The sequence below is a fragment of the Oryctolagus cuniculus genome, chromosome 6 (assembly GCF_051225735.1).
Source record: "Oryctolagus cuniculus isolate XC-2025 breed Fujian yellow rabbit chromosome 6, ASM5122573v1, whole genome shotgun sequence".
NCBI lineage: Eukaryota > Metazoa > Chordata > Mammalia > Lagomorpha > Leporidae > Oryctolagus > Oryctolagus cuniculus.
In genome coordinates, this window is record NC_142872.1 from 135,551,778 (window position 1) to 135,567,738 (window position 15,961).

The following is a 15,961-nucleotide window of genomic DNA, read 5'->3' on the forward strand; positions in this document are numbered from 1 at the left end:
GCTTCTCCTGGTCTCCCATGGGGTGCAGGGCCCAAGCACTTGGGCCATCCTCCACTGCACTCCTGGGTCACAGCAGAGAGCTGGACTGGAAGAGGGGCAACCGGGACAGAATCCGGCGCCGTGACCGGGACTAGAACCCGGTGTGCCGGCGCAGCAAGGCGGAGGATTAGCCTGTTGAGCCGCGGCGCCGGCCAGTAAATTCATTTTTAATAACATATTCCATAAGAAAAAAAGGGGCTGCTCCATAGATCATCTGTGTTTGTTTTCATCATGGAGAATCAAGATATAATAATAAAGTTAGAATCTTGGCTTTATCCTTCAGTACTTCTGACTCTGAGTATCCAAAAGATCAGGTGCTACCTTATGTTCTGTTGGGCTTGACTTGGCTTACTTCTTGACCTTGCCCCTTAGCATTGGCACAAAACCAGTCCATGAGAAGCTGGTCATACAGCCTCATAAGGGGAGACAATCCTTGAACCAGGGTGGGGAGAAAGACATACAGGTGGAGGCTTCTTTGAGAGTATGAGCTGGTGTTTAATACAGCCCAGAATTTGTTCCTATTCCCAAGACCAAACGTTGAGTTTGAGATGCCAATGAGAGAAGTCTATTAATTTAAACCAGGCCCGGCTGTTTCTGAGAAGGGGAGAGAACCATCTAAAAGCAACTCTAGGACGAAGTAACTGCCCAGTGTTAGCAATACTAGAGCTGAAGTAAGCCTTGCTGTCTTTGGCTGTCATTTAAGTACACGTTAAAGCCTAGGATTTGTCACTTCATGAAGTTAAATAATTTCATTTGTGGAGCAGATCAGACAGGTCTAGGATAAATGTTAAAACCACCCTTTGCCCCATCTTCAATTATCTTCTCATTCATTTAAGTCATTGTTTCATAAAGTGTGGTCCCAAACTAGCAATGGCAGCAGCACCTGGAAGCACATTCCTGCCTCACCTCCTGAGCCAGGAACTTAGAGGCAGGCAGGACCCAGGAACGCGAGTTTTCATAAGACCTCCACGTAGAGAGACATCAAAGTTTGATAACTATTGCACCAAGACACAGCTATGCCTGTGACCCCTCATTTGGTGGTTTTTACAGGATGTTTCTGAGAAAGTGAGACCAACAGGCATGATTTGAAATATAGATGCACATTTTGGAAATCATTTTTACACATTGCACATCTAAAATGAGTCAACTATTTAATTTACTTGGCATAATATTGAGTGGTAATAACCATGCTTCATGTAATGGATAATATGTATTTAGCAGCGGGTAGGAACAGATTCTACGATCAGTGAGTTCAAGGTTCAAATATCTGTTCTTAGAAGGAGGTACCTTTCTCTGAAGGGAGGAGAGAACCTCCACTTTGACTATGACCTTGTCTAAACAAGATAAGAGTCGGAGAACTCAGAGGGCTTCCATAGCCTTGGAAACTCATGACTGGAGCATAGGGAGATTACTGATGCCATAGACAGGAGTGTCAATTGGTAAAGTCAACAACAGGAGTCACTGTGCACTTACTCCTCATGTAGGATCTCTGTCCTTAATGTGCTGTGCATTGAGATTTAATGCTATAACGAGTACTCAAACAATATATTTCACTTTGTGTTTCTATGGGGGTGCAAACTGTTGAAATCTTTACTTAATGCATACTAAACTGATCCTCTGTAAAAAAAAAAAAAAAAAAAGAAAGAAAGAAATTATCAACTCCCAACTTGACTCTCACTGGGATTAAACATGACAATAGGTCTGATCTGATTTCATCATCATTTAAAAAAATCATCTATTATTTTTCACTTTATGTTTCTGTGTGGGAGCAAACTGTTGAAATCCTTACTTAATGTATACTAAGCTGATCTTCTGTATATTAAGATAATCGAAAATGAATCTTGATGGGAATGGAAGGGGAGAGGGAGTGGGAAAGGGGAGGGTTGTGGGTGGGAGGAACAGTATGGGGGGGAAGCCATTGTAATCCATAAATCGTACTTTGGAAATTTATATTCATTAAATAAAAGTTTAAAAAAAAAACAAAAAACAAAAAAACAAATATCTGTTCTTTAATGGCATCTGTTCTTTAATGTTCATTTAATGGCAGCGTGACTTCAGACAATCGCTCAACCTTGCTATGCCTCTGTTCTCTCACTCTGAAAAGGGGAAAGAGTACCTACAGCACGGGGTTGTTGTGAGAATTAAATGTTATAATGTGTGCTACTAAACATGTTCAATACTTATCATCATTACTTCAGTCTATTTATCCGTGTGCTTGATAAGTGTGTGGTTACATATTGTTTCTTTAGGAATGTTTACAAATGAGCACAATAGACTTTTTATTTTTTTAAAAACTGGTATATCTTAAATAAGGAAACATAGTGTTCATTAAATGAGAAGTGCTAATGTAAGTGATAAGTCTGCTACAGATCACCTGGCTTCTGAGTAAGGGCTAGAAATGGCTTGTTATGTACCTATACCACTCACAGTGTTTCACATGCATCCTTACTTAATCCTCAAATCAAACCTATGAAATAAGCACAATTATTATCCCCAGTTTACAGGTGAGTAAAGGAGAGAGCAGATGCCTAGCTGCAGGTCCAACAGCTCTGGTGAAATGGAGATCATAACAATAATAAATGTATCTCAATATGCCTTAAACACTAAGAGAGCAAAGCTGCATGGAATTTCAAGAGTTGTGGAAATGTTGGTTTCTCCTTAAATGTTTGCTTGTTTGTTCTTGCAAAATGCATGCACAGATAGTCTGTAGCAGGGGTCTTAAGATTATCAGCACTCTGCTCAGCCACACAGACCACAATAGCAAGGAGACTGCTCTTTTTAGCACAGCAAACTATGGGGCTGATCTATTTATCTACTTTCAACAAAGACATTATGTTTCGGTCTTCATTCCCAAGCAAAAGTTAATCTAGAGTAAATATGTATAAAAGAAATATTGCCATTTCAGAACTTCAAACAGGGGTTCCTCAGGTGTGGCCTGAGGATCATGTTCATCATGACCATCTGGACTAGCTGCTTCTAAAAAACACAGATTCTTGACTCACACTCCAGATCCACTGACTGGAATTTCTTCAAGTCAGTCATACAATACCCATTTTCACCATCTGTTCAGGTAATCTTCTATGCATAGGCAAGTCCAAGAACCACTACAATCAATGGTTTTGGTTTTTAACATGTAACTGCAAATCGCAGGTAGCTGATCAAAGCCGTCTGTTCAGTAACTCTGTGATCCAGCTGCTTTTTCCCACTCCAAGTGCTCCACCTGAGCTGTCATCATTTCTCACTCAAAATCACTGCAGCAGCCTTGCACTGGGCCCAACAGCACTGCATGGGCCACAGGCCACTCTGCTCCCAATCGTAAATCTCATTAGGCAATTCTCTTGCAGAAGCCACGGCTCCCCTGTCCTGAAGACAAAGTCCAAATGCCTTAGCATGATTTAGAAATGCTTCATAATCTCCCAGTTTATCCCTACCGCACCCCCAGCCAGCAGAACCACTCACTAGTTCCTGAAGGTGCACACTACTTCTAGACTCCAAGTTTTCACACACGCTGTCCCCTCTTCTTGGGTTATTTCCCTGTCCCCGTGGGCCTGGCTAACAAATATCTGTTTACTCTTGACCTTCCCTTTCTTCAGGCAGGAAGTCAGGTGTCCCTCCTCTATGCTCTCACCCCACCCAGAATTTAACAAGCATGTATCATATTGCACTGCAATTATCCCTTGCTTTTAACACATTTGCTAGTAAGCAGCCAGTTCCTTGAGGGCTTGTTCATCATTATATCTAGTGTCTAGAGCAGGGTTAACACACAGTAGGTGCTGTTACTTTGAAAGATGTCACAGTTTTAAAAGTTCATCCATTCTAGATTGAGTTAACTTCTTTCTCCTACTTTCATGGGTTGACAGTTCAGTGTTATTTATAATAAATCAGGACAAAAATATTCTCTCCATTTCTACCTCCACCCAATATGCCAGAACTCTAAAAACTCAAGTTTTCTTACCCTTATACTAGCATGCAAGAACTATTCAGACTGAAAAGCCTTCTGTCTTCCTTATCACTACATTCCCAGGGCCAAGCACAGTGGACTCAGAGTATTTCCTGAATGAGGGGAGAAAGGTCCTGAAAGAACTACAGATATGACTGTGGAAAACTGTCACTAATTTTTGAGAAATCTCAAAAGGAAGGGTTGTAGAAAGCTCTGAAACCACAAACACCTAAGTTTGATGTTACTCTCCAGTGACACTGTACAAAAGGACCCTCAGTGTGGCAAGAGCGAGCCAGTAAGAGTTCACTGAGAACCAGATAGGAAAAACAATTCTCACTTCCTTTTCTGAAAGAGGTATAATCACCACATAAACTACATATCTGGGATTCAGTAGGCATTCAGTACAAACATTTGGATATTCTTATGAACAAGGCTGACGTGTGTGCACTGGCTGATAGCACAGCTCAGTACCCAAAGGGTATTGACTAATGGACTGCTTGTCAGCCTCCAGGGAAATCCCCAGTAACCTGTCACCTGGCTCTGCCCTTACTCTTATCCTATTTAACATGCTTATTAATGACATAAATGCAAACATGGAAGGCACAGTGCCGATGGCAGAATACACATCACACAAACCCTAAAGAGATAACAAATACAATGAATGACAGAGTCAAATACTAATGCCATCAGCCACTGTATATTCAAAGCCTCTTCTGTCAAGACGTTCACATGTGCCATATCCTTTCATCTTTCCTCCCAAAGACACACAGGGTAAAAAGGAGGAAACCAAGGTGCTCAGAGGTGGACAGACTCAACCCTAAGTCACAGGGCTAGTAAATAGCTAACTTGGCTGACCCAAAGTTGGCTATCTTTTCTGCCCTCTCTGCTTGGTACCTCATGAGCAGAATTCATGAGAATCCAGGAACTGGAAACCAAGACAATGACATTCAGTTTAGTCCATTTCAAAAATAATATGTGTTGAACTTTGCATGGGGGTAGGGTTTGAAGAGACAGAGAAACACTTGGAACTGAACTACATGAACAAGTAGGATATGAGAAAGGTAATACAGAGAGAGGGCTCTCAGGGAATACAAAAGAGGGAGAAATGTTCTCAACTGGGATGGGGGAAAGGTTGGGGGAACCCGTTATAAAAGAGACCACCTGAGATTGACTAAAGCACAAAGCACTGAAACATGTGGTTGGGTGTGGAAGGGAGCCGGCTTTAGGTGAAAGGGACAGTGCAAATTACAACATAGAGGAAAGAAATCGCAAGACATGTACAAAATGTATTGTGTTCCTCATTTGGCTGGAGTATAGCAATCGGGTGAGAAAATGCAGACAAAAAAAGTGAGTTGTAGACAGTTGGAAAAGGTGAAAGCCAAGCCATGCTTTGAGCAAGAGGCAGCCATGACTTATAGAAGGCAAGAGGGAGTCATGGTAAGTTTCAAATGAAGCGGTAACAGAACGATGCTTTTCCAAGCTATTGTGACAGCAAAATCTGAAGGAGAGACTGGAGGTTGCATGATAATTCAGGTGTAATTACAGTCAAATGGGTCATATGGTGAGGGGGAAAGAGCCCCTTGTTGCAGATTCCCTTCCCACATAGCTCTTAGGTTCACAAAATTCAACTGCATAGGTTTAAAATCACTTAAAACTCCAAATGAACAGAAGATTTAAAACAGTTAAAGTATAAAGTAAGTTAAACATTAAGAAACACCTTTATCTTATGCTACATGTTTGACTGCAGGGTGACTCACGTAAAAGAACAATTGCATGGAGACAGGTGTGTTTTCTATACAACAAAAAGTGGAAAAACAAACACAGCAGGACTTATTTTAATCAAATGAAAGGAAAAAAGTCTCTCATTGCATAAAGAATTTGGGAAAAATTGAATATTATGATAGAATGGTCTGAGATGTTGCTCCAACATTATTGCTAGATTTACCCCTTGTGTATCTTTTAATGAGCTTTTCTGTTTTTTTTTGTTTTGTTTTTGTTTTTTTGGCAAGAACAAATGCCAATAAAATTAAAACATAATCTGGGTAAATTCTGGCAATTTCTGGCACATGCACAGAGCATGACAAGTAAAGCAAATGCAAAAATGGAAGACCTAGTGGGGTTTGTTTTCATTCTGACATGTGTTCAAGGAATAAAGTGAGAAGGAGAGAGACAGGATAATGACGTCACAGGGAAGTGTTTCCAGAAGGCCTGAACACACAGCAGGGATATTCCTGGATTGGGGGATGGGCTCAGAGGAAAGCAGGTGCTAGGCAGGTGGAGCCACTCCCACACTCCCGCACTGCCAGCCCGGAACACCTATTGAAGTTCCCAGAGCCCAGTGTCTGCCTAGGGAGAGGACAAGCACCTAGGGCACCGTGTGCTCCCACTTTGGATCCAGGAAGGGAGGCAAGGAGTTCCAGCCTCAGCAGCAAGTCCCTGCATTGCACCCCACACCATTACCAAATGAAAATTATTAGAACTCAAACTTCTGAGCAAAATGTGTTTTAACGCCCTCCCCTCCAGTCCCCCCAAGAATGCCCCCTACCAATAATCCCACTGTGGGTTACAGCACTCTCAAAAGTGAAATTGTGAAGCACACTCACGATTAGCTCGGGCTCTGCACACAAACCATGCTCTGCATTTCCATGGACTCCCTTTCCGGAGCCTTCCCCAGGATCTCAGTCCTCAGTGAAGTCTGGCACTGAGCACATGTTCCCAGGCCAACCCTCTGCTTGCTCAACTACTCTGCCCCGCCCCTCTCCACAAGTTAACTTTTAAATTCAAGTGGACTCAATGTTCTCTGCTTTCTCCACCCCCACCCTCCCCGCCCTACAATGTTCTGTGAAAAACCAAAACGGAATGGAAAAGCAAAGCAGAGCGCTGCAACCAAATTAAGGCCACTTTCCATAGGACCTCCGGAGAGGGTGTGCATTGCAGAAAAAGGCAAAGACACTTTGCACAGGCTAGTTTGAAAATACCCTCAAACAACTAAATAGTATCCTCTTAATTTCAGTACCCTACACTTACAAGTACCCTATATGAGACAAAACTAACAAAGCTCAAATGGAACAAGACTACAGAAGTTGAATTTCAACACGACCTTGGCAAACAGAACCACAGAAAAGTCTTTCAGGCTCTGTTGTGTCTACTCATTCTCCAATGTCTCAAGGAGCTGCCGAGGACCAGGCACTGTGCTAATTAAGGGGAACACATTGGAAAAGAAAACACAGCTCCAAGACCTTACTTTCCCCCTTGATAAAAGTATTTTTAAAGTGAAAGCACGGGATAAAACACATAATTCAATACAGAAGTGACCCCTAAGGGAGGGAGCTTAGTGGTGGCAATTCTTAGAGTGGAAGGTTGCATCACAAGCCTCTGCTTCATTATCATGTCATCCAAAGAAAGAGAAAAGGCGGGGTGGGGAGGGGAGAGGAAAGGAAAGGAAAATAAAGAAATACAGAGATAGTCACATCCTAGCAAAGGTATAATTATGAAATATAGACTGAGATAATAACAACATAATTCTTCAAAATCCTCTAAGGGCATACATCATATTTAAGTTAACAATGGCATGTAAACATCAAATTTTCCAGTGTCTTTGCACTTAAAAAATCTCTTTTACTCTTTGTAGGTATCAGTGTCATACTACAATCCTTGACGCCCTTCCTAGACCTATGCAGCTTGAGTTGCATAGTTTTCCTCTGTACTCCTGTGGGATCCTCTATTTCCCCCAGAAACCCACAACAGTGTACAGACATCCCTGGCTTACTGTTGTATCTCAGTGTTTGGTGCATCAAAAAGTACTTGTTGAGAAAACAAATGAGCAGCATTACTGGGTTCCATTCTATTGAATGGTGGCTGAGACTGATGGGAAAAGGAAAGGTGGAAATGCTAAATTGAAGAATCCCACCCAAATCTCAAGAATGACCTACTTTGCACAAGCAAAATCCCTTTACTGAGTCCCTGTTTTTTGGACTTGGCAGAATACAAGATAATGACTGCAGATCCTACATCACTGCTAGGAATGCACCAATGCTTCTATGCCTGTGGCATAGATCCCTCCCTTCTCCCACTAACTACTGGGGGTTTGTGAAGGGTAAAGCATCGGCTGTCAGGCAGTAATGCAGTACCAGGTTCAGGCATAGCCTCCATCTCGTAAGAACAGGCAGGTCTGCCTGTAGTCGAAACAGGAATCAGATCTTCCTGGAAGAGGCAGGGCCCACCTATCTCAGAGCTGAGTACAAGAAGCCAAGGACCCAGAAGATGTGATTTCCCTGGATAATGTTGCCACCACACAAGGGAACATCCCTTGCTCTGAAAATGCCACAAATCTCCCCTGATTTCAAAGGATTCAGAACTGCGAAGACCTCAACAAGCTCCTCAGAGTCAACAAAAGAACACCATCCACACTCCTGACAGCAGCACCAAGCACCTAACAAAAACTTGATAAACTGTGCAACACCAGAGCATGCAGATGCAAGTCCAATAACAATGGAACAGAAAGTGGGGCATTATTTTGGTCACGGGCCCACAGAATGTGTATGAAAGGTCACCATGCTTGTGGAAATGCAGCTAAGGTTTTAATTTTTGCCTTGAAATTTTACCAAAGAAGGTTTATTCCATCTAGACCATGTGAATGATATTGCATCTGAAATTACGTCTAGCAAAATATATTCAGTATGTGAGGACCTATACTGACTGCACTTCTAAACCTCTGAAGGCCTCATTTTAAACCATATTCAACAAACATCCTTCCTTTTCTAATTCAAGTGAATTGGTACAGTCTTTGTTCTGCATGCCACATTCTTTCCAGGGTAAACAGATGGAAGGGAATGTGCCAGAAAGAAAATGAAAATGAAAATGACATTAAAATAAAAATAAAGCTGCAGTGTATAATCTGGGTCAACTCTTCCTGCATTTTAAAAATCAGCACCAGCAGGCTCTGTGCATATGGCATTGGTTTTACTTTTTTTTTTTGACTCAGATGTCACACAGGATTAGTGCAAAAGGAAAAATCCCAGCATGGGGCCTATTTTTACACAGATTAATCAATCATTTCCCATCTCTTCTCCCATCATTTCCCAAACTTTCAACTTAATGAAATTACTCTGTTTTCAAAATATGTCATTTACTGTACTCTGAATGGAAATTCTTTCAGGAAAGGAAATGAGCTGAAAATCTGAACCTAGATTTTAGTTGTCACATTTTTAATTCAACTTATAAAATTAACTAGAAGTATGCAATAGATAAACTATTTTTATCTTACGTATCCATTGTGGTATTGTACATATTCATTCTGGCAAAACAATTATTGGCAATATAAATACATATGGTTATTTAGCGAAACATAAAGTGATACAATTAAGAAGAAAAAAGCCTACTTTATATATCATTTTTGTAGCTATATTCTCATGTGCATTGAATCTCATGATTTCCATCAAAATGCCAAGCTCAATAGGTTCTTAGTATTTTATATGAAATACGATACACTGAATGAAATCAAGCCAAAGAGCTTTTGAGATATTAACTAGTGTGTCCCTTGACCATTAAGTATTATAACAATGAAGATGATGATCATGGTGCTTATAATAATCATAATACAATGGCAGCTAATATTGATGTGCCCTTCCTTATATCACTGAATTTTCAAAGCAGCTTTTTCTGATAGGTACTATTATTATCTACACGGTACAGAAAAGGGAAGTGTTTTAGAGAAGAGATTCAGATATCTGAAAGTTGAAAAACATCCCAGACTATGTTAGTTTTCAGAGATGAATGGGTGAGAGAATTTATTATAGACACATTGGGAAAGTGATACGGGGTGAAAAACTTTTGGGGATATATCACAATATGGATTCCAGATCTTGAAAACCATGAGCTCTACAGAATTTACAATGTACCTTTGTTTGTCCACTGTTACTTCTACTGACGGAAATTTTATTTACGAAATGCATACATTTATAAACCTCCTGAGGCCTCCTTTTAAACCATGTTTGACCTGATCTTGGACTGGGAACTTTCAACACTTAGGTCATTTAAGGCAAAAGCCCAAAGTTTGACCCCAGTGACAAAGTCTGGGACAGAGTAGTCATCAGTACATTCACATTCTTAAAGGGTGGCACCTTTTCAGCATTTGGAGCAATTGAAACTGGATCATGACTAACTGCTGGAAAAGATGACATCAAACAGCTCGTCTATTGCCTGGATGGGTCATGAGTACAGAAAATAAGAGAAACTCACAAACTAGCCTACTGATCTGTGCTCAATCTCACAGGATGAAAAATGTGTTTCTCTTGTGTCACTGTAGTACATCTTTTTCTTTAGTACTTCTAGATGCCAGCTATCTTCTGTGAATAATTTAATTTTAAAGCTACTGGACTATAGTTAGAGTTACTATTTTTGGATATCTTTCTTTTGTTTCTATTAATTAATTTTAACATCATAGGCATTAAGCATTTGCCAGCAGATGAACAGTGTTTTAAGATGATGCATGTGCTTTATAACACTACAAACACTACCTTTACACTCTTGGAATGTACAGTAAAGAGATCAAATCAGTTCATGAAAACCTTCCACATCTCAATTCCGTGGACATGAAAAGTCTCAGATTTTTCCACTGAGTGCCAACTGAGACAGGTAAATTAAAACTGGTCAGAGAGATGTGCTCTGAATAATGTTCATGGTGAACTGGCAGACATGGTCATTCTTTTTCTAATCACAGGAGCAGCCACTCTCCTGATAATAAATACATCGTGTCTCAGCCTACACAGAGGCCCAGTGCAAACTATGTGCAGTGCCAATTAGCATTAATTGTGTCTGTGCTCATCTATTCCCACAGCACACCACTGGTAAGGGCAGGCTTGGCACTTACAAATGCAATACGCGATGCTCAGTGTTAGAAGAGCATTCTAAAACATAACCATCCGTGGACAATGCTATTATTGTTGTTTTGCATGGATTTGCACAAATATAATGGTTTTTTTGTAGGCATTTTCCATGAAGTTTTTGAAGACCCTTTGTAGTCACAGTCTTCAAAAGATTTGAGAGACTCAAATAAATTTATATTTCAATTCAATTTCCGTGAAGTTTTTGAAGTACCCTCATAGATTCACAAACAACAAGGGATATTTAAAGCAATACATATATGTATTTTTAAAAGTTTATTTATAGGCCCTGCATTCAGAATGTCTGAAAGGTAAAGTTGCAAACTTGTTTTTAGGCTACATTTTTTGCTTACCGCTACTGACTTCACACATACAGGCACACACACACATACACACGTATAAGTGCACACGTGCACACACACATATGTGATACACATCCTCTGTGATCCAGTATAATTCTTTACTTACTGTTTCTAATACTACTTACTTAGAAGGTAAGCTCCGTAGACTTTCATGGCAAACACTGCCTCTGCAAGCAGCCTCCCACCACAGGCCAGGGTCTATCTCTTGCAGAGATACAGTGTGTGCAGCTCATCTCTCTGTAGAGTACAGTCTCTGAGTGGGGTATCCATGGAGACCGCACCTCCTGCATGTGCAGGGCAAGGAAGTTACTGTGCTTGGCACCATAGCAACAGGAGGCAGAAGGAAAGCTGGCCTATCAGGGAAGAGCACAGTGCTTTCTCCCTGGTGACTGCAGCATTTCAAATGAAACCATCGCCCTCATGAATGGACACAAAGCATTTGAAGAAATACCAGACTGTCAAATAGAACTAAATGCCTCCACAACAATTTGACAATATTAGAGTAAAACATAGTATTTTTTTACACTGTTTATAGTATCTCAATGGACAAACAAGAAATTACATCAAAACCCCACACATCCCCTAAATTCACTAGCAATCATGTGATGTTTTGAGGAAAATGCGTGGTGCTATTTTATGAATTCCAGCTATTTAAATATGCAAGGTACTTCACAGTGCTGCCTGGAAGACAGGAATGGGGAGATGTGTTGTTCTTAGGAAAGAAAATGGACTGCAGGGCTCTCTGGGACAACTCTTTCCTTGAGAGCTTGCTCAGAAAAAAACGCATTTATTAATCTTTCCCCAAAGCCCTATATCATATCAGATTCATTTGTACTAAGGAGAAATCTTCAAAATAGAACTAATGCAGATGAGTGATGGTGAGTGGGCATTCAAATGCTTAAAGTTGGGCTATTTTTAAACTTTCTTCATTTCTCACAACAATAATCAAAGTGATCACTTATTGAGCACATACTGTGTGCCAGGCAAGCACTGTCACTACAAATGTCTCCTGCAAAACACTGACACCGACTTTTGCAAAGATAAGAAAGTCCTTGCTTATCTTAGTGTTCTGCAGTATTTACATGATGCATAAACTCTGCCATATACCTAACATCTTTTATCATTCTCACAATAACATGAAAATATGATGCATTAAGTATTCCCCCATAGTGTCATTGAAAAAAAAAGAACATTTGCTTACATTACAAAATAAACTCCTCCCTCCCCCTACCTCCTCTTCCTGGTACTGCTCTACAGGTGTCCTGGTCTACCCTGTCTCAGTGTCTAAATATAAGGTGAGGTAACGCTCCTCCCACAATTACTTCCCAAAAAAGAAATTCCCTTATATTAGAGTCTTCCCAAAGCTGCTTATTATAGGGCTCTTGGATAATTACCTTCTTTGAACAAAAAGTACTATTTGAAAAAAACACAGTCTGCACCGGCTTCAGTCTGTGTTAGCTTTGGCAGTCTTCAGAAGTCTACTGATGGTATTATTTAAATGAAGGAGACAAAGAAATTTTTTAAAAAACAATTTTTATAATTATTTTTATGGCATGACTCTTCTTATCTTTTAAATATCACTTTAAATAGTAGTACAGTCAGTGGTTAAGTTATAGAGATCCAATAACCTCTATCTCTTGCTCTCTGAACCCAGCAACTGAAGAGCTCTAGATAGAGAAGACTCATATACATCTGCAGGATGAGAAAACCCAGCAGTTCACACGCTATCCAGTGGATGCTGTGACAACCTGCTAGTTCACCAGTGTCGCCTTCATTCTTCCCTTCTTTCATGGTGACATGTACTCATTTGACTCAGAGGTCTTAAGCTATAGTTGGAAATGCTATGTCTTGACCTTAAAATGACTGAATGAGAAGACCCCTCCTAGGCACCAAACAAATCTTTTTCCACTTCCTTCTGCCCGGCAGACGACTGCAATGTGGTCCTACATAGGGAAGCCAAGTGTTATGGTGGCAGAGCTGCCTATCAGCTTGGATCACCCAAACACCTATGTACTATTTCCAGAGACAAACATCTGTCCAGCTTTAATCACTTCATTTTGGCCTTTCTTTGTTACAGTACTTTAACTCATATCCTTACAGTACTTGTAGGCTTGAAAAAAAATCCTTTTCCAATGGAAATATCATACTCAATACTGCCTTTTTGCAAATAAAATGGGTAGAAGTAAAGACCAATTGTTTCTGGAGAGTCAGATGAATTAAAGTAGTACTAGAGATAAGAAAGACTGAATAAAACTTTTAAATGATACGAGTAAATCTGCAACATTTCTAAATTAGGAATAAATAAGTAGGCTAATATTTTTTAAATATGTATTGACTATTTCATCCATACTTGTAAAGGTTTATTCAATTTAGCAAATAAGCATTTCTAATCTCATTAGGAAAATGATGCGGGGGTCCTTATAGTCGTGTCCTAGTCACCTCTGGATAATCCAAACTCCACAGAGGGACCTCAAGCACAGATCAAATCCTCTCTCCCCCTTTGAAACCCTTCAATGTCTTCATGTTACTCAATCTACACAGACCTCATTTGCTATCACTAAAACTTTTCTTTTCCAGACTTGCTGCTCTACTCAGCATCTGTGGCTTTTCTCCAATTATCCCCAAGCCTGAAAGAAAATGGCCAAGTTCTCGGCTCAAATATCATTTCCCCAGACATCCCCCTGCCCTGTCCCTTGCAGCTCTCTATCATATCATCTAGTTCTACTGCCACCATCTGAACTCAACTTGCTGCATGCTAGTGGATCAGCCATCTCCCCATGTTAAGGTAGGCCCCATGAGAATAGGCATCTTGCCTTTTACTCCCCTCTCCATAATCCCTGGATCAGTGGTGTTAGCAGAGTGAATGCCTACATAAATATCTGCAAATAGGAGCTAGTTAAATGTATATCCAAGATTCAAACCTAGATTTAGCAGTAACCTCTTCTTGCTATGTAGTGGAGAGAGACTTCACTTTCATTTAAACTCTCACATAGTGATCACCTTCATGCAATGCTTCCAGAACTCCTGTCCATGCATCTGGGTATGTAGGCTCACTGCATCCATGTTTTATAAGTATTACTCATTAAACCATGGTTTATATCCAGGTAGCTGACTGATGTCCTTTTGCTGCCATTAGATACAGATTTAGCTAGCAGAACTGAATCACTGGATTACCCAAGTGAATATACCATGCAGTACAATATAGAACTTCTTGTGAAACAACTCTACAGTATACCAAAATGCCACACAACCAATTGTACTAGTAACAAAAATAATGCAGTCAAGGTACTTATCATTCCGGCTCCTCCCCAGCCAGTGGCTGTGTTCCTTTGCCGAGGGTCTTGGCTTCTTCACCTGAGTTCTCTCCCTCTGGGTTCTGGGTGATTTGGCCTTCCTCTGGCTCCTTCAGGATGTGGGAATGAGCCCAAACTGTTGCTAAAGCCAAATATTTCACCATACTCTGTTGGATCCCTTTAACCATGCCAATACCCATTTAGAAAAAAAAAAAAGCCCAACTTACAGTATACATCAGAATAACATACAACTGATGATGTATAAATTTGTGTATAAAAGGAATGTCAGGTCTATTTCTGTCACAATGACAGTTGATAACTCTGTGGAATGGTGGGTGTGTGGTCCGTGGAACTAATGCTTTGTTTTCAACACATTAGCATATTTACCAAGCCCTTGGCAGGCCCCCAAATCAGTGGCTAAGAACACTGTACATGCAATAAATCCAAGCAGACCTGGGATTTAGATGACAGTTACTTTGGGGGAGAAGAGGATAATTCACTAATTCTTAGGGAAAATCCATTAAAGGTCCATTTGGCCTCATTAAATCAATCTGGTACATCATCAAAAGCCCAGATGGGAGAGAGGCATGAGAATGAATACATGATTCTACCATTAAGAGAAACACTTAAGTCCACTCATCACATTTAAGCTTTATTTTACTGATTTGGTCCCTGCTGGGCAGAAGTGATAGACTATAATATAGTCCATTATCAAACATTATCTGCTGTATCTTGGGTGAGAATTCTTTCCCTAGGAGTCAAAGGAAGTTTCAGAGATCCATACCCGTATAAATGCAAAGGCTCTTGTTTAATTTGATAAAGTTTAATGATCTTCATTAAGAAAGTATTCATGGTGGCAGCATTGTGGTGCAGTGGCTTAAGCTGTTGCTTGCGAAACTGACGTTACACATCAGAGTGCCAGTTTGAATTCCAGCTACTCTACTTATAATACAGCTTCCTGCTAATGCACATGGGAAAGCAGCAAAAGGTGATGGCTCAAGTAGCTGGGCCCCTGCCACCCACATGGGAGATTCAGATGGAGTTTCTGGATACTGGCTTCTTCCTGATCCAGATTTGGCTGTTGTGGCCATCTTGGGAGTGAACCAGCAGATGAATGCCCTATCTCTCTCTCTCACTTTTACGGAAGTAAATCTTATTTAAAAGAAAGCATTTAGGATAGTAAGGCAGCACATAAAACATTTTGATAAGTAGAGAAAGGACTGGCTCATGAATAAACAGAGATCACTGAGGACCTTAACATTCCTTTGATGTTCAGGTCCTCATCCTCCCGGTTTATTTTACTGATCTGCATCCAAACAGCCTTATGTGTTCAACTTTCTGTGCTTCACTGAAGTTATAATGAGGCTCATTGATTTTTTTTATCAGCAACAGCAAGTATAATCTACATATGGATTGTATCTGCTAATATATAAGAATTAATAA

The 15,961-nt window shown here is 40.4% G+C and overlaps 1 protein-coding gene across 14 annotated transcripts in view; it reads right to left on the reverse strand.

Annotated features, from left to right (window-relative positions):
- The window catches only part of SYBU (syntabulin), a 131,303-nt gene that overhangs the window by 28,161 nt on the left and 87,181 nt on the right, over positions 1–15,961 (reverse strand). The window contains exon 1 of one of the 14 annotated variants that reach the window (XM_051843983.3): positions 11,351–11,487. The exons of 12 other annotated variants lie outside the window; for them this stretch is intronic. In XM_051843983.3, coding sequence (XP_051699943.1) covers positions 11,351–11,378 — 28 coding nt within the window. In that variant the 5' untranslated portion in view covers positions 11,379–11,487. Of the gene's footprint in view, positions 1–6,582; positions 6,732–11,350; positions 11,488–15,961 lie in introns of those variants that run through there. One more of the 14 variants, XM_051843985.3, reaches the window with a different exon arrangement.